Source organism: Melospiza melodia, chromosome 2 (genome assembly GCF_035770615.1).
Source record: "Melospiza melodia melodia isolate bMelMel2 chromosome 2, bMelMel2.pri, whole genome shotgun sequence".
Taxonomy (NCBI): Eukaryota; Metazoa; Chordata; class Aves; order Passeriformes; family Passerellidae; genus Melospiza; species Melospiza melodia.
The window spans coordinates 8,122,781-8,149,958 of NC_086195.1; the positions used below are offsets into that span (position 1 = coordinate 8,122,781).

Sequence of the window (27,178 nt, forward strand, 5' to 3'; positions counted from 1 at the left end):
TAATGAGCCATCCCCTTTCTTCCTCAGTCCTGTAACTAACTGCCTGCTGATGGCTGAATGTTCCTGCTTTCTGGGAAATTGTTTCTGCCTGTCCTGTTAGATCGCACACCAATTTTACAACAAAGATAACGGAACACGAGTAGGTCCCACCTACCTACTCAGCCCTGCCTTCATATTCATCTCATCAGCACCTTAACTAACTCTTTACAGCCTATTAAAGAAAAAAAAAATTAGGAAAGGGGATCCTCAACTTATGCATTTTAGGGAGCCCCTTTAAAATATGACCATTTAAACTCATGCTTCAGTAAGTCTATTAAAGTTCCTAAGCTGAGGAGCGATCCTCCTCTTTTTTAGGCTTTAAACATTATATTGCTGCTTTTTGGCTGTTAAGGGTTAATTGAAAAACCTGTTTCTGTATAACCCTGTTGAGGTAAATTTGTGATGGTCGTGTGTAACAGTTACATGTGGCTTAATATTATGTTTCCATGAAAAAATGATCTGTGTCACTACAGAAGAAAAACAGATTCCGAGTTGTTGAGTTATTGCTGAACTAGAAACTTGGTATTACAGCTTTTGCACAGCAACGTTTAATTCCCTTCTGCTCACAAAGTTAGATTCCAGATTGCAACTGAAGGGGATTAAATTGTATGGAATGGCTACTTGAGCTCCCTGTTCAGTGTGAGCACACAGATGGCATTTGCAGCGTGTGGATGGTGCCAGTCTCAGCCGCGCGCTTTGCTGCGCACACTGCTCCCGAATTAGAACTCCCCAAGTGAAGTCACAACCCCTGCTGAAGTCAAGCACCTTATCTTAATTAGAGCTGTGATTTCACCCTAATTGTTCTTATGGCTCAGCAGATGCTAGAATACACAGAAACTGCTATTGTGGTTGTCAGAACAATCTCTTTTGCAAGGAAAAAAATTACTGCTTTTTTGGTTGCCTTCGGTTCTTCTAGTAGAATTCAACAAAAATTAAAAGGTTTTAGAGGTAGAAGGTTTGACAGATTTTCACCTCTGAGGCCAATTTCCTTAAAATAAACATGAAACCAAAAGTTTTTCGTGAATTGCAAAGGCTTTTAAAAAAACTGCAGCGTGCTGACAAATTCATGTATTGACTTCTGTGCTGCAAAGAGGACTAATATTAAAAGATACCTCACTTCCCAATATTGAAATACAGAAACTGGTGAAACTGCAGACTTGCTGAGAAGATGATTATTTGGAAAGACTCAGCATACAGCTTTAAATTAATACTATTAGTTGTCGTTTTAGTAATAGCAGATAATCTCTTTGGTTTTGTTTCTTTAGGCTTTTCATGACTATTTATTTCACAGAAGAATGGAAAATATACTCTTACCTTTCTTTGGAAGAAAATGGCTAAACTAGAAATGTGTGATCAAAGAGAAAAAGAAATCATGTCTAATTATCCCACTTTGTAGCATTTAGCATTCTTTAAGTCAGAGATGGATGAGTCCTTTCCACCTGCTCAGCCACACTAAGGCTTTGGCTTGATTTTATTCAGTTACAGGTGTACACAAAAACCCCAGTATTCTTAAATCATCCTGTTAAAGCATCACTAGTCCTTTGGCACACAGAGAATTTCTTTCACAGAATTTTTCAGGAAGGTGATTCAGAAAATGAATCAAATCCTTAACCATTGAAAAAAGCTAAAATTCAATGTTGACTGACATTACTAACACAGAAATCTTGCTTCTCATGTCCTCCAGCATGATAAATAGAGAGATATTGGGTCTTCACTAATATAATCTTCCTTTTTAAGGTATTTTTTGGCAACAGTTCAGTCTATATTTGGTTCCCCCCTCCTTCAGTCATGGACTGGTGCTCATGTAGTGTAGTTTTATGAGAAGAGGAATATGAAACAGAACTGGGGACTGGGGGCTTTGAGGCTCCTACCAGGATCACATAATTGGACTGCAAAACATCTTGTTAATCTTGAATAAGAAAAAACTACGTATTAGTAGAATCAGAGATGATGTGCTTTTGTTTACTGTCTTAGGCCTTCACAAAGGTATGAGGGCATTGAATATTTGTTTTTTAATAACTGGGATTTGAATTTCACTTGCCATATTTGTCTTCTTTTATAGTCATTTAAAATAAGTGTTATTTTATAAATATTGAGCCATTTCTGCATATATATAGGGAAGTCTTTTCCCTACACTATGTAAGTCAGGGTCACTAGGCAGTTTGCAAAAATCTCAGCTGAATAACTTCAGGTTTTTTAGGTATTTGTGGCTTTTCCTGCACTCATGCCTTCCATTCAGTTACCAGATCTTTTATTTCATGGAGCAGACCTTGCTTGAAGACCCAATAATTTTGAATTCCCTATGTGTGAAAATTGGATCAGCTGATGTGGTGTGAGGTGACCTGTTTAGTCACTGGCATGGCAAATGACCTGAGTTAACACACAGACTTAGATAACAAGGGGCCAGGGTGTTGTTTTCTTTATCAGATACCAGGAAAATTGCAGATTTACATAAACATGAACTGAAGTAACTATTGCAACACATCCTTCTTAAGGCTGATGGCTATCTACACTATTTATGGGTTTCAGTTTTATCCCAATGATTTAGCATTTTGTTCTGGCTACATTTGCATTTTTACTTTGCACTGACACAACACCCAGAGTGCCTTTTTATAGTGTCAGATATGTCAGAATGGTAAGAGAAGTACTTTTTTTTCTTTTTTTTTTTTTCTTGAAACTAAAAAAATCCTTATAAACATTCTTTATGTTTCAGATTCCCTTTGTGAAACTCTTAAATTGTTTCATTAAGAAGAAAAGCCTTTATACAGGGAGTTTTTTAAAAGCCTGGTGATAATCACCAGGGATTTTTTCTTTTTATCTTCCATGATTTCCATTAGGGCTCAAATATCAGGAGTTTTTATTGTCTTAAACCTTTTTTAAATTTGTATTAAAGATACTGACAGATGTGTTCCTTGAGCAAGACAGAAATGTAAAAGTATTTCCAGAATTTTGGAAATTCTGTCTGTTTTTATTGGAGGTTTTGGTTTTATTGGTTTTCTTGTTTGAGTTTCTTTTTTTAAATCTGGCAACAATGTCATTGCTCCACCTGTTTTTGTCAGTATCTAATTTGATCAGGTCATATTTATAGACATCATATAGGTTTGCATCTCAAATACTTTAGTTTATCATGCAAAAACTACACCTCAAAATAGGGAAGCAAGAGGAAACTGGGTTTGCCATCATTTGGAAATAATTGTGGTTGTTTCCTCTAAGGCTCTGGCTCTGTGGCTCTTCAGCTGAATAGTGAGGACCCCAAAGGTTTCTGTGTTTTTTGTCTTGGGGCTGGAGAAGGCTGGGAAGTCCAGACAGTTGAGTTTACTAAAATATATTATAATAATCTTTCTACATTTCTCAGAAACATTGGATCCTCCAAGTGTTTTTCTGCCCCTGTTCCCAGGATAAGAAAGGCTTATGCTGATTTAATAGAGAAACAAACTCACAACCCAAACTGAATTTTTCCAGGCCAGTCCATAATACAGTTTTTTCTCCTAACTTTAGAGTCTGGTATTTTTTGAAAAAGCTCCTGTCTCTAGAAAATTAAGAATCGAAATGTTTTTGAAATTTTGACAGAACAGCCTAATTATGTAAAAGTCATACATAAAGAAATGTCTCTTGACTAACTTGTTAGATTATTTCTGACAGTAATGAAATCACGAGTAGCACTGAGAATATATATTTTCCTCAGTCTGTTATGATGAACATTTGCTTTGAATAATATGCTCTCTTGTGTTGGGAATTGTTGGAGGAATACAAATCAAAACATTCTCAAACCAAGAAAATTTCCTTCAAAGGCAAAATCCTTCAAGACAGTCCAGAAATAGTGGCATTCTCTAAACTTGTTTTTCTCCACATGATCTGGGTGCTTGCATCAGTTTCCAAAGCTTTCCCTTGCTCTCTTGCTAAACCATCACTGACAAAAGATCGTAACAAACCATGTTTTAAAAAAAGTTAACATCTATTTTTCACCTCTTGAAAGTGAGAAAATAGCAGAGACAATTGCAGAGCAAGCATATAATCTCTTTATAAAGCAAGGGACTTACTGCCCTTTTGAAAAAGTTCTTATGGTTACAATTTCATAAAGTTGATGCTGATAATCCATACACAAAAGAAAAAAAAAGGAATACTGATTCCTTTAGGCTTCTCTCTTTTTTCTTTTTTTTTTTGCATTTTTTACATTTTTAAATATTTTTTCAGTAATGAATGATTTATTTGCTCTCATTTGAATATTTTAAACTTGTGCTGGAGTGATTTTGTAATTAGAATTAGGGCTGATTTCCCCCAGTCCCTTACACATTGCAAATACTTGAGGGGGCCAGTTTTGTTCTTACATATGTGACATTAATCCCTGATTACTGTTGCATGAACAGTTTAGCTCCAGGTTTTTAATTATTCACAAAATAATGGTATTGATAAAATATGACAGGGTTAACTTTGTTTCCTTAGAAAACTATTTTAGCCCTTTTGCTCTGCTGTCCTTGTTGTTACACAAAATGACCAGACATTCCTAAGCTGACTTTTGACATGGAATATTATATTCCAGAATTCCTGTGAGGGTAAAAGGGATTTTTTTTTTTAACAGTATATGAGTGGATTATTTTATTTTCAGAATAGATGGCTCAATTATCTGACCTCATGGAATTAAGCACTGTGCAGTCAAAGTGGCATGTGAAAAAGATGGCTCTGAAAAACCCACCAGAAATTCCTGTTATCCTTCCTGTAGAATTTCCCAGTGTGCTCCCTGTGTCTGCTGTCTCTGCACTGAGGGGTGGGGCCACACTGGTAGTCTGGGTCAAGGGAATTGGCTTTTTTCAAGTGCTGTATTTTGGCAAGGTTTGATACTTTCAAGCCCATAAGAATGTTGGAGGAAAAGCCTCATTGCGCTGTAGAATGGATGAGAAGGGAGGAGAGAGAATCCAGCTTTCTCCTCAGTGGCTGTGAGGCACTGCAGGGAGATGCATCTTGCTGAGTAGAGACTAACAACCACCACAAAGCTGAAAAAATATTCAGAAACATCTTTAAAACAGGATATGGGCCTCATTCTATTCCAAGTACTGTTCAGGGTATAACTTCCAGGTGCTTTAACCAGGACTGGTGTGTGACTGAGGGCTGGTTGCGTTGTCAGCCATGTGAGATCTCTGAAGTCCCAGTTATTTATTAAAAAGCTGAAGGCAACATAGAAATAATTATTACCTCAGATAAATCAAAATGTCAAACCTGAATCCTAAGCTGTGGAAAAGCTTTACAGAGTTTGTAGAGTGGAAGCTTTCGCAAATGAAGCAGCTAAGCAAATGGTTATAAGGCTGTGGATGTAACTGTTCTTTGAAATATTTCTGTGTTCCTGTGATAGTGTTGTGTTGTTAATGAACCTTGTGTCTTATTTCAGAGAGATTCCCCCTCTACATCCAGACAGTCCCCCGCTAATGGTCATAGCAGCACTAACAATTCTGTTTCGGTAAGATTCCAGTTCCACACAGAGAAAGTGTGAAAGTTTTGTTGGTGCTCATCTGCCATTACTGTTATACTTATCGTGTGGTCAGTGGAAAATTCTGTCCTGCTGAGAGAACCCAGGTTATTGCATATGTAACTCCCCATTTTCTTTTTTTTTTTTTTTAGAGGGCTTTTTCCAACATGTTCTTCTCATTAAAAGCCATACAGTGAATTAAATGTTAATAACTGTATCGTGACACTTCAGTCATCCTTAAATCATTGTCAGCACTTTCCTCAAAACTGAGCAGAGGTTTAAAGTGGAAGCTTTTATTTCCATCCTCAACTTTGGAAGCAGAGTTTGAAGGAAGAGAGTAACTGTGCAGTTCAGTTGGTATCCCAAGACATTTTAGATCCTTTTTTTTTTTTTAAGTTTTGTGTTTGAGAGCCCTCTGGAACGTGTACTGGTTTCCGCTATCTGAGTTAAGGAATTGGTGTGCTCTCTGCTGTCGTGGTACGTGCACATACTGTGTGAAACATGAGCCTTGCCTGGATATGGAAAGCAAAAGGAAGTGGCTTTAAACTGCACTACAAACCAAGCTATTACCATCACATCTTTAACACAAAGTACTTCTGTTTTGTATGTATTCAGGTAGAAAGGTGCTGTCGATCTCCTGTTCTTCCCAAAGTACATTGGTGTTAAAATTCGTCTTGTTTCTCATTTGTTGTGTTTGGACCAATGTAGTAACTGCACACAAGTTTCTTCAGTGAGTGCTGTCAATATCATGAGTTCATGGAACCAGCTAAAAACAAACCAAAAAAAAAACCCAAAACCAAGTAACTATTTCTTTAACGATTGATAAAAATTGCAACTTAGACATAATTTGCCACAAGGTAAAGTGCTTATTAATTAGTAGAATGAAAAATAATTGTGTGAATGAAAAATTTAGGACATTTTTGTGAATTAAATTAAATTTATAACATGAAAGTAAGTAGTTATAATCTTAATTCTCAGCACAACTGATCACATTATACATTTTTAATCATAGGTTTTTTAACATTTATATTATCCTCTCTCTTTTGAAAGCAAAACTTGATACTTAAATGGAAAAGGCATTCACATAAAGAGCCTCTTTCACGTGGTGGTGCTTTTGTGTTGAAGATGCTGAATTATTTATTAAAAAGCACATTCTCTATCTGCTTAAACTTTTTACCTGCTTTCCTCAGCTTGCTGCTAAACAGCCTGGGTTTGATTTTTCATTAAGAAAAAAGTTATTTCTAAACATGGGTCAATGCTTTATACTTTTGTCTAACTTAACATTTTACTATAATGTAGAATGAATCACTAACAAACAGTGTTATGTACCCTTAAAAAGTAAAATGAAAATTTCTTCTCCTGGGTTGACTTTATTCTGCAGGACTTGCCATCGACAACACAACCAAAAGGACGACAGGTGAATAGATATCCTCCATGGGAATTTTTGTTCACCTAGCTGCTAGCAAACATCCCTGCTTACCTTTTCTCCCCACTCATATTCTGTATGTGCTGGACTAAAACATTTACGCTTGAAAAATGTGTTTCATTTTTTTCATTTTTCTTTTAACTCATTTGTTTGTAGCTAATTTAAAATACTTTTTTTTTTTTTTTTCATGTGTCCACATGTGTGAGAGTTGCAAATTCACTGAGAATTTAACTGGAGATGTTGACTTAGTTCAGAATGCATTAATAGACTTCCTGTTGTGCAGTGACCTGTTCAGGTTTTAATATTAGAGGAAAGATGAATTTTCTATTTTAGCTGGAATGGAGACAAGTAGGGCAGGTGTCTAAAACTCTAAAATATTGTGCTGACAAAGATTGTAAAGCTTGAGTTTATCTGAAACTAATTATTAACATTAACAATGTTTTTCAAAGAAAAACATTAAGGATAGTGTCTGTTAAGGCTTGATAAATCTGAAGATGCTCTCTTGAAATTTCAGTCCTTAGTCCCATTTTCAATAACCTCCATAAACTTTGTTACCTTGATCTGGTGGTTGTGCAACTCAGCACAGACCACAGAAAGATCTTCCCTCTCATGAAATTCCAAGGAAGCATGTGGGGCTCATCAGAGGATTCCCTCTCTTTCTTTTTGCAATTTTAAGAATTTTTGTTCTTTTTCTGCAGCCTCCAAATGAGCAGATACCATCAAGTGATTTGTGATTGATCTCCAGTAACTGCTCCAGTTATTTATAGTCTTTCCAGAATCTACCTCTGAATTTTTTACTGTGTACTCAGCCTCCTTCTCTGCCAGGAATTTTTAAAATAGCTCTTGCAATTCCATTCAAGAAGTCAATCAGCTACATTAACTCTTGTCTTTGAGAACCTTTTTATGTTGCTGTCTGGTTGAGTTGGCTGGAACTTCTATCACAAGAATGGTTTGCTCTTACTTCACTTCCCATTTTTAAAGCTCTCTATGGTTCTTTCAGCTTTCCATTTTCTTCTCCAGCTGCCTGAATGTAAACCTGGAGAGGCTCCATGAAACACCTTCCAGACATTTATATTAGATTTTCATTTGCTCATAGGGTTTTTTTCCCCAAAAGAAGAAACTTTTTTCTAGGCAATATAAAAATAATGGTGTTTCTCTTACTCACAGCATTTATAATTACATTTTTTTTTCAATTTTTACCTGATTTTTCCCATTGAACCAGCATATTTTTCTTGTCATCCTTGAAACCAGTGAGGGCTTGGCTAATGGATATATTCTTATTTGTCAGGAAGTCTGTAATGTTCCATGAGCTGCCAGTATATGGTGGATAATGGCTCAAACTGGAGCAGGGACTTGAAAAGCAGGGAAGTGTCTAGATAGTAAAAATACTGCTGATGTTTTTAGACTTGTATGAATAAGCTTCAGGCAAAATAAGGGGTTATCTCAATATTGATTACTTCATGAAAAACAAATTACTAAGTAAACATAATTGGTTTCAAAACATCCTATTTCTCAAGTAATTAAAATAAGTTGGGTCGCGTTTTTGAACTCAATGCACAACAGAGCAAGGGTCAGATTTAATATATTAAAAGTTGAGTTCTGTATTGGTCTTGTCATCTGATGCTCTCACTGCAAACCAATAAAAATACATCAGATACAAGAGAAAAGTGATTAGCCATTTTAAGTTAATTTATTCATCTGTTGAGGTGCAGATTGGATTACTTTTTTAAGTGCCATGAATAGTGCTAACACTGCGCAGTTACAGCTATTACAGGAGCAGAGTTTGAGCAGAGTTGAAAAGTGATTGTTACATTTTCTAAGAAAGATATTAGTTTGTAATTGTTGGGGATTTTTAAATCTAGTCCATTTTTAGTTAGAAAATCAGCAGTAAGTGTGTACAAGGCTGGCTGAGATGGTGCAGGGTGATGTGGGAAGTTCATGAACTGTAGAAATTGCCCATCTAGGGCATGACACTTAATTTTGATTTTGAGTTCCCTGGGTGCACAAGGGCTCAAATTAGCAACCAAACTGGGTATCACTTTCATTTTCATTTTCTAGAGCTGAGAGCTCAGTAACACACAAGGAAAGGATTGGTATCCTCCTTTAAATTGTGAAGTTAGAGTCTGGTTTCTTTCTGTTCATGTTCTTTAGAGAATAGCTTGCTCAAATCATGAGTTTTATTTGCATAGGAGCAGACTTTTACTGAAAAACCCATACAGAGAATTCCCACATTCCTCCTGAGTAACTCTGTGATAGGTACAATGCAGGACTTCCTGAAAAATATATTTTTTAATGTCTTAAAACTTCTCATTCTAAAGATCACTAATAAAGCCAAAGTCCTTTATAGCACCCAGTAAAACTTCCTGTCACAGAAAGTTTTAAAACATACCATGGGACTTCAGTTGGAAAATACATTACAGATTGAGTTGTAAGGTGCTGGCTTGTGTTCTGGGATGATTTGTGATAGTTAGTAACTGTCTGAGGGACTCCATGAGTTTATTACATTTTTGCTGTTCAGGTTTTATAGAATGTAGAAAACATGAGCTTTTGAAATAACATCATATGTCTCCATCATTTGCTGGAGTGGGCATTTTCATTTTCAACTATCACTTATGCTTTGGCACCTTCCTTTTTTATTTCTTTCTTTGCTTGTTGCAACCAATGTGTGTAGCTGCATTCACAGATCAGATTTTCACCTGTTACTCTGAACACCATGGCAGTGATGATACTGCAGTGTCTCTTATAAACTCTTTTTTTTCTAGATCTATGTAAGAGCACAATTTGAATATGATCCAGCAAAGGATGACCTCATTCCTTGCAAAGAAGCTGGCATCAGATTCCGAGTTGGTGATATTATCCAAATCATTAGCAAAGATGATCATAACTGGTGGCAGGGTAAACTTGAGAACTCCAAAAATGGTACTGCAGGTCTTATTCCTTCTCCTGAACTTCAGGAATGGTATGACTTAAGTTTTCTATAAAAATTAATTTTGTTTTGATTTTATTTCTGTCTTTCATACTTTTCATTGTTGTATAGCCAGCCTTTGAATTATTTTCTTCTCTTTTTCTTCCTTTTTTTTTCTCTAAGTCAATATATTGACTCAATTTGTGTGCTATTAATTTTTTTCTCATGTATGCCTAGCAGTAAGGGTTACTTGCAATTTCATATGTGTGATTACATTTTAAAAAATACCTTCCTGTGTTAATAAACATTGTGTTTTCTAGTATACTGTGGGAAATTAGGATTGAAGATGGCTACATGCAAATTGGTTATATAAGAGGGTCAAATTAATTTCTTTCAGCTTCTAATCAGGGGTTTCATTAGTACTGTTTACATGCAAGTGCTGCAGGAATAGGATTTTAGCAAGTTGTCAAGCAAAAAGGTCATTGAGGGAGTTTTAGGGTTTTCTTTCCTTTTCATTTTTCATATGAATGTCGAAAAGCAGAACAAAATCACGGTGCCAGTGGCAGGTTCAATGAACAGCAGTGGCACTGTACAATGCAGAGCCTTTAAGCAACCTCTTGCAGGAGCTGTTGATAAAAAATTTTAAATGTATCAGCACAAATTGTGCCAAGCAAGTCCTGGGCCTTGGAAGGTGTGGCCATAACTCAGTAAAGTTCAGATAATTTAGCACAAAATACTTCATACAGGATTTTCTGTGTAAAAGAGCTGGAGATGTGCACTGCTGGATAAAGGAGATTATGGCAGGAGAGGGACAGACAAGAGGCAGACGAGACCTTTGGTTCCCTGTCCTGAGCTCTGTGCCCACCCTGTGTAAGGGAGGCGCAGTCCACAGTGCAGCAGGGTCCCTTGCAGAGCTCCACCCTAGAGATCAGCTCCAGACAGTCCCCCAGCACAGCACCACTGGCTCTGCAGGAATTTGGACCATGGTGGTCATTCCAGACCTTGTGCTCTTCTCTTCTGATCTGCTGCAGAGTGGTCTGGATTCATTCCAGCAGCTGCCCTTCCTCCCATGCTCACTTCATCTGTCAGCTTCCATCATCTACCTCTAAGAAAATATTCTTGCATCATAATAACCCTGTGTATATATTCTTTAGGGTCATTAAAAATATTATTAAAAATTTTACTGTACTCATGTTCTATAAAAATATCTTGCCTTTCTAATTCATTCTGTGCAGCTCATTAAAAATCCTTGATTACAACAGAAAATGTTTTTTCTCCTCCTTATGTCAGGCGAGTTGCTTGTATTGCCATGGAGAAGACCAAACAGGAGCAGCAGGCCAGCTGTACTTGGTTTGGAAAGAAAAAAAAGCAGTACAAAGACAAATATTTGGCAAAGCACAATGCAGGTATGAACAGAAAATGCAGGTATCTGTAACAGGTTACATTTTTTGCAGTTTAAGCCTTGCCATTAATTGTTCAGCTGGCAGTATTATATAAACCTAATGAGTTACTTAGGAAAATATAAGTAAAATTCTAATTATGCCAACATTACTCTGCTTGGTCTTTGCTATTTAAGCATGGAGCTTAGTCAGTGAGGGGCAAGCTGCCACAAAAAGAGTGCATCATAGTATATCCTGATGGAGGCTTAGATTATTTGGGATTTATGTGTAAAGCAGCATTAGAAACAAACAGGATATGATTTTTGCAACCTATATAACTGTACTGTGCTCTACAACAGACTGTTCTGTAGCATCCTTGTTAATATGTATTTATAGTTACAGATTACATATGTGAAAACATCATGAAAGAGCATTTTTGTTGAAGTGGCACAGCTGGAAGTGGAATAAGAGCCATTGCATAGTCAGTGTGTTATTTACAGCTACCAAACAGAACCAGCTGTGGAGGTTTATCCTCCTTGCAGTGATTTCTGCCTGAATCCTGAGTTTGGGCTTCTGTTTAGAGTGCTGAAAAAATGAATTGTTTTAGAAAATTTTAGAAGTGTAGAGTAAGAGATCCTTGTCAAGCAAAATTCATTAGTTTTAGTAGTAAAGAAGAACAGACCCTGTCATTTATGAGCTGAATTTGCTTCTTTTCTTCTTTTAATATAAAATACTTAATGTGCTGAAACTGCTTTTCAACACTTTTTTGTTGCTCCTGCTATGGCAGCGCGTTTTGTGATGCTTATGTTGTTGTGGTCTCCTGAGAGACTTGCAGAGATTTTTATTAGAATCAGAACAGATACCTGTCCAAGCAGTGTAATGAAAGTGTTCTGTATTACATTCATTTCTAGGGGGTTTTTTTCAGTTGCATTCTTGAGCACACTGATTAAACAATATAAATCCGTATTTTCAGGTATTTCTCTTTCCCTGCACAAGGTGTGCAGGATCAGAGCTCATAATGTGTCACTATTACAGAATATGTGTTTCCTTTAAAGTAATTTGGCAGTAAATTCTAAGAAAGCCTAAATTCTAAGACAGTAATTGTTGTTTATACTCTTTAAATTCACTGTTGCATTTAGGATGTTCACAGGTGAATATAAAGCTATTTGTTACCCTGAAAGCTCTCACAAGCAGAGATTGAAAGCTTTAAGTAGGTTCCTTCCTTTTGCTGCTGTAACACCCTGCTTGTTCTAATGTTTCCCCATCACTGCAGTAACACTCAACCACATTTTAATAATTACAACAAAAGCTGTTGAGAGTAAACTGGATTTTATGAGCCATGGCCTTTCCACAGTACTGGTATCATCTGCTCCCAGCACACATTCCCACAGCCTTGCTCCCTTCTCTTGTGGCCATGCTGTGAACTGGATCACTAACAACCCAAGAAAAACATGGATATTTTTTCTTTAGGGCAGGTCCATTTCTTAATGCATCTCTCAATACAGAACTGAAAATGTCTTGTGAGTAAGCAGGGCCTGCTGCAAGGGAGTGAGCTAAGGGAAGGACAGCCAGGGAGGAGGAGGAGCAAGCAGCACTGTAGGAGCAGACCTAGCTCAGAGATTTTCTAGCAGTAAAATTCCTGAAAGGAATGTGGACTTTGCAGTCTTGACTTAGGGGGACATTTCAGAGTAGGTTAATGGCACTTTTATTCACACAGTTCACCTGCCTTCACCAGCAGTGTTACATCTTTATTTGTTTTATATCAGAGCAAGTGTTTGCCAAGAATTAGAAATACCAACGTTAAAAATTATGATAATGACCATAAAAGAAACATTTCCCTTTAGAATTCAGCTTCCTCTTTCCCCTAAGTCAAAAAGTTAATGCAAGCACAGATTGAAATCAAGATTTCTTGTAGAAGTGTTATTGATTTTAGTGTCCCTGAGGTACTGAAGGTAATGCCAGTAATATTCCAGGGAATTACCCCAAATATAGAATATTCAATATATGAATATTATGGATTGCTTTAGTGCTCATGTGAGTTCAGGTTTAACTGAGGTGGCACTGAATTCACATTCTCTGAAGTGCTCTGTCACATCCAGGATTGTTGGTCAGAAATGTGGCAGCACTGGCCCTTGCAGCCTTTCAGTGCTTCTGTTTCAGAATAAAAACCAGATCTTTTCTTCTGCTGGATCCAAAACAAGTATAATCATTGTCAAAATGTTGCTCTTACAGGAAAGTAGAATTTATTTCTCTTTTATCCAAGTATAAAATTAAATAAATTGATCAGCAGTGTGTTATTTATTTGGACTTGTGTGTTATTTTTCTCTTAGGGGTGAGACTGCTCTGGGGTGCTGAGAAATGACCCAGTAAAATAGTTCATAGTCAACTCAGATTTGTGATGATTTGAGAGCTGGTGTGGCATGTTGGGATATTACTGGAAGTAGAAATGAGATTATTCTGCAAATCAGACATAGTTTATGAAGTAAACAGGAGATTATTTCAGTTACTTTTTAGAATTAGAAGCAAATACATTTTCATTTGCAAGAAAAATGTAATCCTGTTGTTCTTTCCTCCATGCTTCATATTAGAGTATCAGGCAATTTCATGATCATATGTTTTATCAGCACAAAGTCAGTTTTAAACCAAAGCCCACAGAAAAAATGAAGTATCTCTTCCATTATTAGATTCACTGACATTTTTATAAATGCTCTAGAGATATGCTGCAGTGATATCCAGATACCTTTTTCATTTATTTTGCTGAAAAATTATTGCAGGGATTCAGAAAAGAGGAGAACATACCAGAACTATGCTCCATATTATGCATAATGTAGAAAATTGCCAAGCTTTTATAAAATATGTTTATCATTTCTTAATGTGATTTATTTGCCTTGTGTTTAGACTATTGCATGGTAAAGTTTATTTTGTGCATATACTTTTTATTTTACTAATATATTACAAGCCATATCTCAATGACCCCTGTACATTTTTCATGCTGTCTTACTCCCAATGGCCTCTGTGCATGTAAGTAACCTGTCAAGTGACAATGCCTCTTTATTTGCTTCTTACTGTTTCCTTTCAAGAACTCCTTTTCTTTTATCAGCTAGTAACACAGAAGCATTGAAGTTCAGTCTTTAAGTGTGCCCTGTATTCCTCCTATCTTTGTATATTAAGAAATGAATCATTTTTCTTTTGCATTTGAGAACCCCACAATCATTAGTTAAATCCATGTAGACTGAGACACATTTTCTCCATGCTACTACTTTGTGATGAAGGCGTTAATATGTGTCATTTCTGGTGTTTGTTCCTGTTGTTTGTATCTAACATAACATGGCTTTGTTCAAGAAGAAAATAAAGGATTGATTTCTTTTTTCATTATTATTTTTCAATGGAAAAAGACACTTGCAGGCTTAGGTGGTTAGCATGGTAAAGCTGTTTAGTGTGTTGTAGATCATTATTATGAAATGAATTATTGATTTGTTTAAATAATGTTAAGTTGCAAAAAGGACAAGAGTAATAATTCCATCGTGGAATGAAAGAAAGTTATGACCAAATTCTTGCTTGTAGTATTTGGGGAAAGGTTGAAAGAGATTCTTCTTTAGGATGAAATTCAAAAGGCTTCAAATGGACTAGGAAGTTTTCATATCTGTATCTTTTCAAGGCTTTAAAGAGTTGTGTGTGTCAATTGGCTGATTTGTAGCCTCACCAAATTGAAGCCATTGGACTCTCTCAGGTGAAAAGACTGCCATCAAATTGAAAAACTGAGAGATACCCACATTCATCCTAAAAGATGGATTGGATATAGCTGAGGTGGATACACCACTTAAACCTTGGAAACACTCAGAGAGAGATTCCACAGTTTGGATGGAGTCTCTCCTGCCTCCTTTGGATAGCGTGCAGAAATACAGAACTGAAAACTCTTGTTCGTTATTCTGCTCCACAATTGCTGGTTGCTGCAATCTTTACAAATATAAATTACTGCCTCCTGCCTGCTTCTGTCATTAGAATTCAGCAGGAGTTACCAGAGATGATGTGTTGCTGGGCACAGGAGGAATAAGCTGTTATTAATGAACAAAACTTGATTTGTCAATCACTATATTCCCTGGCAATTGACAACAGATTGATAGGCATGCTGGAATTCATCCAATTTCAACTGCAGTTGAAATGATATCTGAAATAATACTTTTACAATTTTTCCCTAAATATGGTGGAAGTTCTTTTCTGTAATGCCATCACTTTTCATTAGAATTCTTCATTTTGTCACAAGTTTTGAAAAGCATGTCAGTTTAATTAGCACGTGTGTTTAAAGAGAACTCTAATTACAAGAAAGTTGTGTGGTTTGAAAGAATAAATACCACAAAGTATTAACACTGTGCATTTCTCATAGATCTTGTTGAAACATTATTATGAAAGTATCCCTATCTTCAGTGTAAATAGATGTTCTCATATTGCATTCATGTCAGTCACTGTCCACAAATTTTTCTTTAGTATTGCTATTTCTCAGGAATGCAAACGTGAATGGCATGCTGTTCTAGCTGATTTTTGTGGTCTGCTGAACACTGCATGAAAGGACATGCAAACTTTGCTGAGCATCTCGGTAGCTTTGTTACTGCTCTTAACAATTTCTTAAATGAACACTCTTGTTAAAATTGCATAAGGAATGAATGGTTTTATTTTCCATAACATGGTACTTTGTATTATAAATCTAAATCTTGATAGAACTATAATTTCTAGCAGAATTAGTTGTCACCCTTCATATGCCTTTTTTTTCTTATCCTTTGGGGCTTTCTTTTGTGTTTTAGTGTTTGATCAATTAGATCTCGTCACATATGAAGAAGTAGTAAAGCTGCCAGCATTCAAAAGGAAAACACTAGTCCTACTAGGTAATTTTCAGTTACTTTTCTGAACATAGCATCATAGCTTTGAAGCCTTTCTGGTGGAATATTTCTAAATGATTTTTTTGTGTTGTGGCTCAGGTGCCCACGGTGTGGGAAGAAGACACATAAAAAATACGCTCATCACAAAACACCCGGACAGATTTGCTTATCCCATTCCTCGTAAGTAGCAGGGCTCAGTGTGCTGCAGAATTGTTTGTGTCCTCCTTGACAAGACCCTCCTGCTTCCACTGCCTGTGTTCAGCTCAGCTGAGACAAATCCTGCCTTGAAGGTGGGAGCTGTGTAGGACTGGATCTGGTTCTTTTGCTTTTTCAAAGAGCAGGGTAGAAAGTTACACCACTTTTGCATGAAATGTTCCTTATTATTCACAAAACTTCTTGTTAGACATACTTCTCTCTACCCCAAATTTGTGTTCATTTAGAATGAAGGATAAAAGTTTTCTCATTTTTAACTGTGTATCATTCCCATGAGAAGAAATATGAGCTGAATTTAGAAGGAAACTTTAGTGTTTTAATTACTTCACGCAGCCAAGTCTTAAGGACTGGTATTGCACTAAAATAGTTTCAGGTTTCCAGAAAACACAGTTAATTTCACTGCTTGCCAGTGGGTTGTTATGAAGATCACAGAGGTGTTTTCCCTTCATGACAATCTCTATGAATACCCTGCAGGAACTGCAGATCCCATTTCATGGTCTCTTGGAGATGCATCCTTTTTCCTCAAGCTGAGCACACCAAAAATAAGAGCATCCAGCCCCTACCTGTTCACTCTATTTCAGACTGAACTCAGAAATGCCATACCTGGCTCACAAGTGACACTCATGTAATTTTCTTCACAGAAAGTAGTGATTTTATCTGCAGATGCTTTTAAAATAGACTCACATATACCATGGTGAGCATGCCTTAGGTTGTGTGCATTGGGTTCCTGCTCTGTGATTCCTGCACTGAAATTGTTTCACTGATTTAATAAGACTAAAAAGATGCATTTTCTGCATCCCTTTACAAAACCATGGTGTAGTAGGTAGCTTTTGAGATGGGCCTTCAATTAGGTGAAGTGTTTGGAAGAATGTTTTATGAAGAAATTACCTGCATACTGAAAACCAGATCAAAAATACCAGGTTAGGCACAATGGCAGTTAATTGTAAAGATTAGTAGGCCATACTTCTCTTACCACGTAAATCTGTAGAAGCAATATTCAAAAAGTATATTATTCCTAAGTAGCCTTTACTTCTCTTGACCACAGGTAATCAGGTTTTTAAACAGTTTTTTAGACTTATCCTTTTCGCACTCAAAAGAACCTCATAATTTTTTTTAGAAAAGGAAAAAGCAGAAATGTTTTTGGGACAGAAGGGGATTTAGGAGAAATATGAGTATCTTAAGTTCAGTAGACCCTAGGGACTCCACTGCTGCTTTTTCCAACACATATCCCTCAAACTCCTGCTTTTCCCAGTGCCTATCATTCTGACTCCCTCATCCTTCATTGCTTTGTGTGTGTGATCTGACAGGTTCAGTTCAGTGAATAAGTATTGATAAAAAAACAGAAAAAAGAAGCCACATATAACCTTAATATTGCTTCTGTACTAAAATATTTTATATTTTCAGACACAACCAGACCTCCAAAGAAAGATGAAGAAAATGGCAAAAATTACTACTTTGTATCACATGACCAAATGATGCAGGATATATCAAACAATGAATATTTGGAATATGGCAGCCATGAGGATGCAATGTATGGGACAAAACTGGAAACAATACGAAAGATCCATGAGCAGGGACTAATTGCAATACTTGATGTAGAACCTCAGGTAACTAATTAGAAGTGTATAAAAATAGGACTCATCACAAATCCTTCAACCTTGTTTCATTGAAATTTTTTATTGATTGCACACTAGGTAAGTGCTGCATAAAGTGATGTGAAACAAAAGTCCTTGAACCACCAGGATATCAACCTGTGGAATTCTGGTAATCATGTGGTTAGAAGAACACAGAGAAGAAAACAAGGCTCTGAAGAAACACTAATAGTTTATTTATTCATTGTATAAAATCTGTGGAAAATTCGGATACATTTCCTTTGAAACATCTGTGCAGTCATTACTTTCAATTCACAGGGATCTGTTTATATGTTTTGTTAAATGAAACAACATGAAGATAGACAATTGTGATGTTCATATTATTCTAGCAGATGGAAGGAAATGGGAGGAAGGACAAAATTGTGACCCAGGTTATCTGCTTAAATTTGCTGACTTGTTTCTTCTTTGTAAATGGATTCAGGAAGTTCAGATTTTTCTAAGAATTTCACAACAGAAATGAGATACCTGACTAAACAATTTAAGAGAGTTCAGAGTATGATGGTGTTGTGATGTTCTTAGAAATAAAATCCCACATTTAACAGCATTCAGGGAGAGCAGCATTTTTAATGAGTTCAAATGAAGCAGCTGTTAACAGCAAACTCTCTTGATAAACTTTTTCACTATGCATAATTCAAGAGCTGTACAATTCTCAGAAGAGATTTTAATCTTTGTTGGAATATATTTACATTTGCTAACAGCTGCCTTTGCCACATTTCCTCCAGCTCACGTCCAGCAAGCCACTTTGCTATCCAGCTTCCTCATTCATCCATCTCAGCTCATTGAGGCCAGCCTGTTTGTGGATTTATTCCTGGTTCTCTTACACCCCTTGCCTGTTCTCCCTTGGGCACTCTTATGGATTTTCTTGCATTTCAGTTATGGGGTTTGTCTCTTGTTTGGAACAGGCTGACAGAGGTGATTCCTGGTGGCAGCAGAGATGAAAACCTTTTAGCTGAAGGAGAGAGTGGATTATGGTTGTGTTTTTTTTGTTTTTTTTTTTTTTTGTTGTTGTTGGTTTCTTAAAAAGAAAAAGCTTTGGAGAAGACAGTAGTCAAAAGAGCAAAGCCAGAGTGACCTTTAGCAGTCTGACTTTATCTTGTCCATCCCTTTGAGTTCAGCTGAGGTGTTTAACCCAATGTCCTGCACTTCAGTCCAGGTCTGTGACAGTGTCACACATGGCAGCTCTGGGTCACTCAGTTCAGTAAGGGAACTCTTTAATGAGAGCTCTTCTCTTTTGCACAGATTTGGCTCAGGAGATTGGAGCTGTATTTATTGCATTCAGTGCTATGCTCAATTTTTAAACACTTCAAATTTCTCACATCACATTTCATTTTTTTAAATAATAATTTTATAATAATAAAATTTATACTCTAATCAATATTCTAAAACAAGTTGGCTCTTTTCCTTATTTATGGTATACCTGATTTTTTTTTACATGGCATTTCATCAGTCAGTTTAAATGTAAACAGAATTCCACACTTTTTGAGACTGTATGGGGAGAGGCACTCTGAAAATGCTAAAGCTTTTACTCTCTCATAAACTCCCTTCAATTAAGGATAAATACATGTTTTGACCACCAAAAATTTAAAATAATAGAAAAAGCTAGGTGTCTGTATTACTAAGATCTTGACTCCAGTTAAAACAAATCCAGCATTGGTAGATCATGAATTTGTGTCTTTTGCTTGTGTGACTAAACTTACTTCACATTGATTGTTGGAGATTTCCTCTAAAGTATCTGATTTTTTTTTCCCTTAGGCATTGAAGGTCCTGAGAACTGCAGAGTTTGCTCCTTTTGTTGTTTTTATTGCTGCACCTACGATTACCCCAGGCATTAATGAGGTATGGCACATTGCAATCTGATGTCCTGGCAGGGACAGAATTAAGGATGGGGTTCAAATGTGCAAATCAGACTCTTCAATTGTTTCCTTGTTTGTAAATGAAGAGGCAGAAAAATAATTTAATCACAGCCTTATTAAGTTGATTGACATACATTTATTGTTTATGAACCTATAATTCAAAATGTGGGCTTCAAGAGGAAGGATCCATGTGCTGTATGCTAAAAGTACATATTCTTATAAGTACATATTCTTACATTTCATTCCCTGCTCCAGCTCAAAGATCCATTTCCAAATCATTGGCACAAATTACTCAATTGTGAGTTGCAATGCCAGCACTGATCCCACCTTTACCTTTAGCATTTTCCCTGCACAGCAAATAAATATCAGAAATAGGCTTGTTCATTTTGACACCTGTCCTCTAAGAACTGGGATCTTTGACCCCAGGGGTAATTGCTTGTGGAATTCATGGAGGTGCACATCATCCATTTCCTACCTAGTTTTTATAGGGTATCTGCTCTTGCTGCTGATTTCAAGGATACCAAGCAATTCTGCTGACACTAACACAAACTCCATTTTCACAAACACCTTCCTAAAACCATGATATTAAAGTATTTAATCTGTTGGATTTGATCATGAATCTGTTCCAAATATCCTAGATGTCTCCTTGATCATCAAAACACAAAGTCAGAAGTCATGTCACTAGAGCAGGTTTCTATAGAAATGTAACTACACTATCTTATAAGCATGGAGCTGTGACATCACTGCAGAGGCCTGCAGGAAAGAAGGGAGCCAGACTTGCACATTTAAATGCAAATAACCTGCATGATAATTGAAACCAAAAGTGGAAAGTGAAGAATTTTGGCCTCAAGCTGGAATTTTACTGACAGCTGAGGCATTCTGCTTGTTCACTAAGATACTTTAGTGAGCTACTTCAGCTCTAAATTGGAGTTTTGTTAATTTTTAAGCACCAGTGCTAGAACAAGCAGTGAAAGAGGGACAGGAGGGGGAAGATGGCTCTGTTCACTTTCACAGCATTATATCATTTCACTGTGTCTTAGGGACCCACACCCTAATGGTACAACCCAAGAGTGTAAAAACAAAGATCTCTCAGCACAGCCCAGCTTACCATGTTAGTGAAGTGACATTTCATGTAGCTGCTGGTGTGATGCTGTGAATCAGTACAATCTGGATAAAATACTAGAATTTTGTCATCTACACTAAATTTTCCTTTGTGTAAGCAAATAGCATTGCATCAGGTACCCTGTAAAATTCACAAATGCTCAGGCTTTTTGCCTTCATACCTGCTCAGTTCCCAGATAGTCTTTCCTTGGCCTCACTCATTTGCCAGTGGTACTTAAATTTTAATCTTCCAGTTAGGATGTAATACAGAGATACTTGGGACAGTTCATGTGAGGGAGAAAACATTTTCCCTCATACACTGGGAAGAGAACAGAAATGTGCCTTTTACAGTAGTGGTGGGGAAGTACTTCATGCCAAAGAATTAGTAGAAGTAAAATATTATGTTGGTGCTGTAAAACCTGTTTTAAGCTCCTGTGGCAAAAGTCTCTGTGCCTGCAGGGTTTCACCCAGGCACATGAATTGCTGAGCCAAGGCCACACTTACAAAATGTGCTAATTTAATCAATCAATTAAAGCAAAGGAAAGGGAGGGGCAGGCAATGGTAATAGCAACAGCCCTTACCCACACACAAAATCCTGTTTTCCAAGGTTTTCTGGGCAGATAAGCAAAGTGTGTCTGTGTGTAGCAGCCTGCAGGGCAGCAAACAAGGATGAGGAGTGTATGTTTCCTATTTCCCATTCATGCTTCCTTTTTGAAAGGTTCGTTTGCATAATGAGTGTCCCTTTCTGTTGATCCTCTTGCCCTGCCTTGTTTTATTTTACTTGCACTTTTTGAGAACATTTCTGTAACAACCGTCCTTTTTTCCCCTCCCCATGTTTTCTTAAAATTCATCTTTGCTTTTCTTTTCATTTTCCTGCATTCGTACTAATTGTACATAGCTGCCAAAATGGTGCAGAAAACTGCCTGTAAGTACCAGCTAGGGGCTCACAAGGTAGTCCTGGTTATTGCAGTAGTTCTAGAATGTAGACCTGCTTGTTCCCATGCAACATTACTTTTACCATTGGAGTCAAAATTTAATATAATAATGACTTTTGATATCTGCACTAAAATTGTCTGCTAGCAAAAGAGAGGCTATGGAGAAAAAATATATTCTTACAGATATATATCTGAACTCTGTGGTGAAACCAGTGCAGAGGCCTGATCCTAACAGTGCCTCTCTTGAGACACTTGATGATACTGTCAAAGACCACCAAAATGTCTCAGTAATTGAGGCCCACACAGCAAGAGTCAGGAGACAAAATATTATCCTTTCCAGAGGATCTAGCAATGCACCCTGAGCAGAACTGCAAAGCACAAGCCCAATGTAAATCGTATAGGGAATCTCCCAGAGTGCCTGTCTAATCACAGAGGAGGTTTAAATCTGATGGTTGTTGTGCTAAAACAGAGGAGAGAGTGCATCAGAAAACCTTGGGGTGGTTCCTCTTTCCTCCAGCTGTTCCTACCTCCTTTGCCCAGACAGCAGCAAAGAGATCACATTTATTTGATGTAAACCTTATGGAGCCAAATTCTTCAGACTTTTAGTTGTGCTTCCTCACTTCCTACAGCCAAAGAATAAAAGGATTTTTCTTTAAAAATGTGGAGCCCACCAACTGTTTAAATTGCAAATTTCTTTCTGTTGAAGCAAAACTGGCAAAGGCCTGATGGTGTTTCTACATTGTCCACAGCCTTAGAAGGGAATATTAGTAATTTTTTGGGCTGGGCTTTGATTGCCACAAGTGGCAGCTGTTGTTCTATATACTTTCAGGCTAAAAAACCCAGCCCTCAGAGAGTGAAGGTGCCACTGGTGGCCTTTATGTACATGGGTATTTCATGGATAAAGCCATGTTTAACTCCTTTCAGCTGTGGTGGAAAAGGAGAGATTATGAAATTAGGAAGAAAATGAGAGATTATGAATTAGGAAGAAAAAGTCTGATCCAGTAATGGACACACAGCAACTAGACCCACATAAAATTCCTATTGCACAAGAGCTGAGGGAAGAAGGAAATGCAGATGTTGTGCTCCCAAATGTTAATTTCTGAATTTGTGGCCATTCATTTGTCTGCAGCTCACTGAACATTTTGATAAATATCTTCTGCCTTGACGCTATTGAGAGCACAACTGCTGAAGAATTTCCTTCTTGGAACATAAGCTGAGATGTTAGTATGCAAAATTTAATTAAGACATTTTAGAGAAGATGAGAGGAACTTACTACAGCAAATACTTTGATTACAGCTAGCTTCAAAGATGAATTTTGGTATTTAAGTCTTGCAGACTCAAAGAAAACAGCCAAGTCTGACATGTGCAAATAGATACTCTATCGCAAACACAGGTGAAATTTAGTCCCAAAATGAAACAAAAATCAAGAGCTTTGTCTCTTTTCCTTTTGCTGAGCTTAGGAAAGTTTGAACCTATTTGAAACTTATTGCAATGGCTTATCCCAAACTTACTACTGCCCATTAAAGTATATGAAAGAAGTAATGTATTACATTTCCAGCAGTCTGGAAAATTTAGATATTCCAAAATAAAGACCACTTTGGTCCCAGTAAAGTTGGATCTGGGAGAAGCTAAGTCAGAAAAATGCTGAAATTTAATGAATTTTTGAAAGACTTAGTTTTATGGAACCTGTGTGTGCAAGGTAAACTTTACCAGTTCACTTTGTTTTAAGATGAGAGAGCTGTGAGATTTTCAGATTTTCATTGTCAGTCACAATAGGATAGATGCTGTAGTGAGAAAAGTCCAAATCTGTAGGTAAAAGTCACATTGATGGGAAATCTGAATAATAATTCAAAATCTGCATAAGGACTTAACAGTTCTGAGGCTTCCAGGGGCTTCTCAGGCACTCTTAGCCCTGTGTCATGAGATCAAAACTCTTTTCAAGGTGCACTATGATTTGGACAAGACAGACTATAAATACAAAATTAATCTTAGCTAGATATATTTAAAGCATTGAAAATAGTCTGCATGACAAGTTACTGACCCTCCTTTATAGGTTAATTTAAGCAGGAAAAGTTTGATGCTCAGCCGATACAAATTGCTGTCTCTTTTGGAATCTCTGAGAATTTGGAAGTTCACCTAACTAGGGTTTTGACTTAAAAACACTGGGCCATATGAAATAATCCACAAAAATATTTAATACTAGTGTTGATCCACATTGTTCTCTTTATTAATAGCATAAATTACATTTGGACACACTGGAATTTTCTACAGAAGTTCCAGGAGTTGCAGGTGGTGCATAATGGCCCATCCAGGGAACATCCCTTGTACAGAAGTGCACGTGAGGAGTATTTGCCTGACTTGGAAGGAAATTTGTAATAATTTTCAAGTGAAGACAACCACACCACACAGCCCCCTCCCCATTTGAGGCTGCAGCTTCAGGAGAGAAGCAGAACTGTAACTCTGGCAGAGAACTTCTCCTCCAAAAGTGGCTGGTTTCATTGCTGCAGGGAAGGAGAACTGTCTCAGAGCAGGTTGTTTCCTTGAGGGGACCTGAAAGCTCCTGTTCCACAGCTACTTGCCACTGTAATTACAAATACTTGGGAAACTGAAACAGAAAAAAATAAAGGTGGAGGTCATCTTAACAGCTGGATAAAAATCAGTTTCCAGAATAATTTCTAGTGACAAAGCTGTGGGCACTGTGTCTGTTTAGCAAAGTGTATCCCAGCTGATTTATCAAGTAGAGTCAGCCTATGGATGCTGCAGAGCAGCAGGAATCACTTTGCACCAAATCCACCTCAAACCTGTGGGACAAGAAAGACTTGATTGCTTTCCTGTGGCTATTTCAAGGTTCCTGAAAACAGCAAGTGGGTTTGTTGGGGTTTTTTTTAATTCATAAGGAAATTTGCAGGAAGATAATCCAAACTTACAATTGCTGCAGAGCCCTGGGAAGAAGCCTTTTGCATGCAGCTGCCTCAGGCAGGCAGACCTCACTAACAAAGGTCTGATGTCCAAGCTGCCTGGTTCATCTCCAGGATCTCCTACTGTGAGGGGCTGGAAATGCCCTGCTCTGAGACAGAAACCACAGAGCAGTGATGTGGAGTGAGAACTTCCTTATCAGTAAATTGTCACTGAAGGAAGCAGACCCAGAGGATTGGTGTGGAACAGAAAACATTACCAAAAGTGGGAACAGCTGATTCCTGACAGCGTCTCCCCCTCCTCCCATTTCTCACATTCTCACTGGGGCCTAGGCCCAATAGCTCTTACTTGTGCACCAGGTCTGATTTATTCATATGTGGTCTCCATTGCTGCTTTTCCAAACTTCCATCCTCTACCTTGCTTTTTTAACTCTAGAGCTGTGTTTTGTTTTGTCTCCCAGAACGTCAATCACCGAGTGCTGTTTGAGTGTCAGCTTCCAGAGGGAGCTGTGCCCTTTCTCCCATGTGATTCCCGTAGCTGTAGGTGGGAGAGCTAAAGCACCTCAACTCTCTGAGGCCTTTTTGCCCATTTCCTTCTCAGCTGAGGAGCTGTTGTGGGACAGCACAAAACAATCCAACTTTTGTTTTCTCCTGTTTCTCTCCCGGCCGCCGCACAGGATGAATCCCTTCAGCGCCTGCAGAAGGAGTCGGAGATCTTACAGAGAACATATGCACACTACTTTGACCTAACAATTATCAACAATGAGATTGATGAAACCATCAGGCACCTGGAGGAAGCCATCGAGCTCGTGTGTACAGCCTCCCAGTGGGTCCCAGTCTCCTGGGTCTACTAGACCAGGAATGAGAGAATTGAGAAAAGAAAAAATCTGTCATTACTGGGAACCACCTCATACATGGAAAACCTCTTCGTTATTGACCTTGTGTCAACAGGTCTTGGCCCCTAGAGACTACCTAGATGTAGTGTGACCTAAAATATAATTATTGTCATGTCCGAATAGATAGGAGGAGGGGGAAAAAAAGATGAAACACTAATTTAAAGAGACAGTATCTTTTTTTTTAATCATTTCTCCTAAACTTTAATAAAATATATCTTTAAATGTATGTACTATTCAGTCTTTTGGAATGTTATATTTTTGGAAATCATAGCTTTTTATTTCAAGGGCCCCTAAAAACTGCACAAAATAGATGCTGCTTTCTATAATCTATTTTAATAGTAATAATAATATGATTCTGTTACCTTAACTTGGGGGTGGAACACTACATTCTTTTTAGAGTCTGATTTTATGGATTGGAATACTTTGCTTTCCTTTATTTATTTGAAGTAATTAGTCTAGTGATTACAAAACAAATTCATAAATTTTAAAGGCCTTTTTTTTTTTCTCATGCTTTTTTTTTTCTCATGCTTTTTTTTTTTTTCTCTCCTAGGATAGTATTTTTAAGTACTTTTTTGTGTAACATCCAGATAATGTGATACTGTCTCTTTGAAGAACTCTGTAAAAGTTTTAGAAATTTGAAATTGGGTCTTGACTCTTAATGCATGTGGACAGTCGCAAGCGTTCATGCCGTTGGTGTATCTGTGTTGATAAAACCTGTAATCTACAGCAAAGTACATTCCGTTCATGGGAACACGTACCCAAGGGAATAAAGCAAAATATTATTCTGACTAAGTTGTAAACCTATGCACATCCCTTGCATTTTGGGCAACTTTCTAAAAAAAAAGAAAAAAAAAAGAAAAACTGATTTTTATTAATAATAATCATGTAGTGAAATGTGTTTGTAATTTTGTCTCAATTTAATTTGTTGTAAGGTGGGAGGGGGCAATTACTGGTTTCACCATTTCAGATCTGTGTTGTCTGAGAGTATTAACGTTTTAATTAAGTTGAAGCAAAGAAATGCTGATTTTTAATATGTATGTAATTGTTTAAAGATGCACACATTTTAAAAGAAAATACTGTGCAATGAAGAAACCAGTTTAGACATTGCGATAAACTGACTATTCCAAAAGACTCATCTACAACAGCCCTGTAAATTCCTTTAAAAATGGTAATTGACTCTACAGTCTGACCAATTTTTTTTTATTTTAAATATACTTCCTTTTATGTGTTCAACAATTAAATGCTTTTGGGTCCTTCATTTCATCACAGCGAGTTTCAAGAGCAAATCAGTGACTCGTGCAGTGAGTAAAAGTGTTAAGGGAAGCCTTTGTAGGGACACAGCCTGCAGTCTGTCCCAGGGGCTCTGCTCCTCCTGGGTCAGCACAGGCTTCCTTCCACACGGCTGGAATTAGGGCAGAGCCAACTGAGAAGGTGTAACCATGGATGGCCTGGCACTTCATTTTCCTTCTTTGTGCCCTCGCTGGCCCACATGATCTGCATTTTCTCTGAAAATGGTTGAAGGCAGCAGG

General features: G+C 37.3%; 1 protein-coding gene across 11 annotated transcripts in view; it reads left to right on the forward strand.

Moving 5' to 3' along the window:
• Positions 1–26,890, forward strand: part of CASK (calcium/calmodulin dependent serine protein kinase) — a 187,651-nt gene extending 160,761 nt beyond the window's left edge. For 3 of the 11 annotated variants that reach the window (XM_063181784.1, XM_063181792.1, XM_063181843.1), the window contains 9 exons: positions 5,423–5,491; positions 6,882–6,917; positions 9,689–9,885; positions 11,122–11,237; positions 16,010–16,090; positions 16,184–16,264; positions 17,702–17,904; positions 19,702–19,785; positions 25,431–26,890. In XM_063181784.1, the coding sequence (XP_063037854.1) occupies positions 5,423–5,491; positions 6,882–6,917; positions 9,689–9,885; positions 11,122–11,237; positions 16,010–16,090; positions 16,184–16,264; positions 17,702–17,904; positions 19,702–19,785; positions 25,431–25,607 (1,044 nt within the window). In that variant the 3' untranslated portion in view covers positions 25,608–26,890. The remainder of the gene's footprint in view (positions 1–5,422; positions 5,492–6,881; positions 6,918–9,688; positions 9,886–11,121; positions 11,238–16,009; positions 16,091–16,183; positions 16,265–17,701; positions 17,905–19,701; positions 19,786–25,430) is intronic. The other 8 variants (XM_063181805.1, XM_063181821.1, XM_063181790.1 and 5 more) reach the window with 7 other exon arrangements.
• Positions 26,891–27,178: the final 288 nt, after the last annotated feature.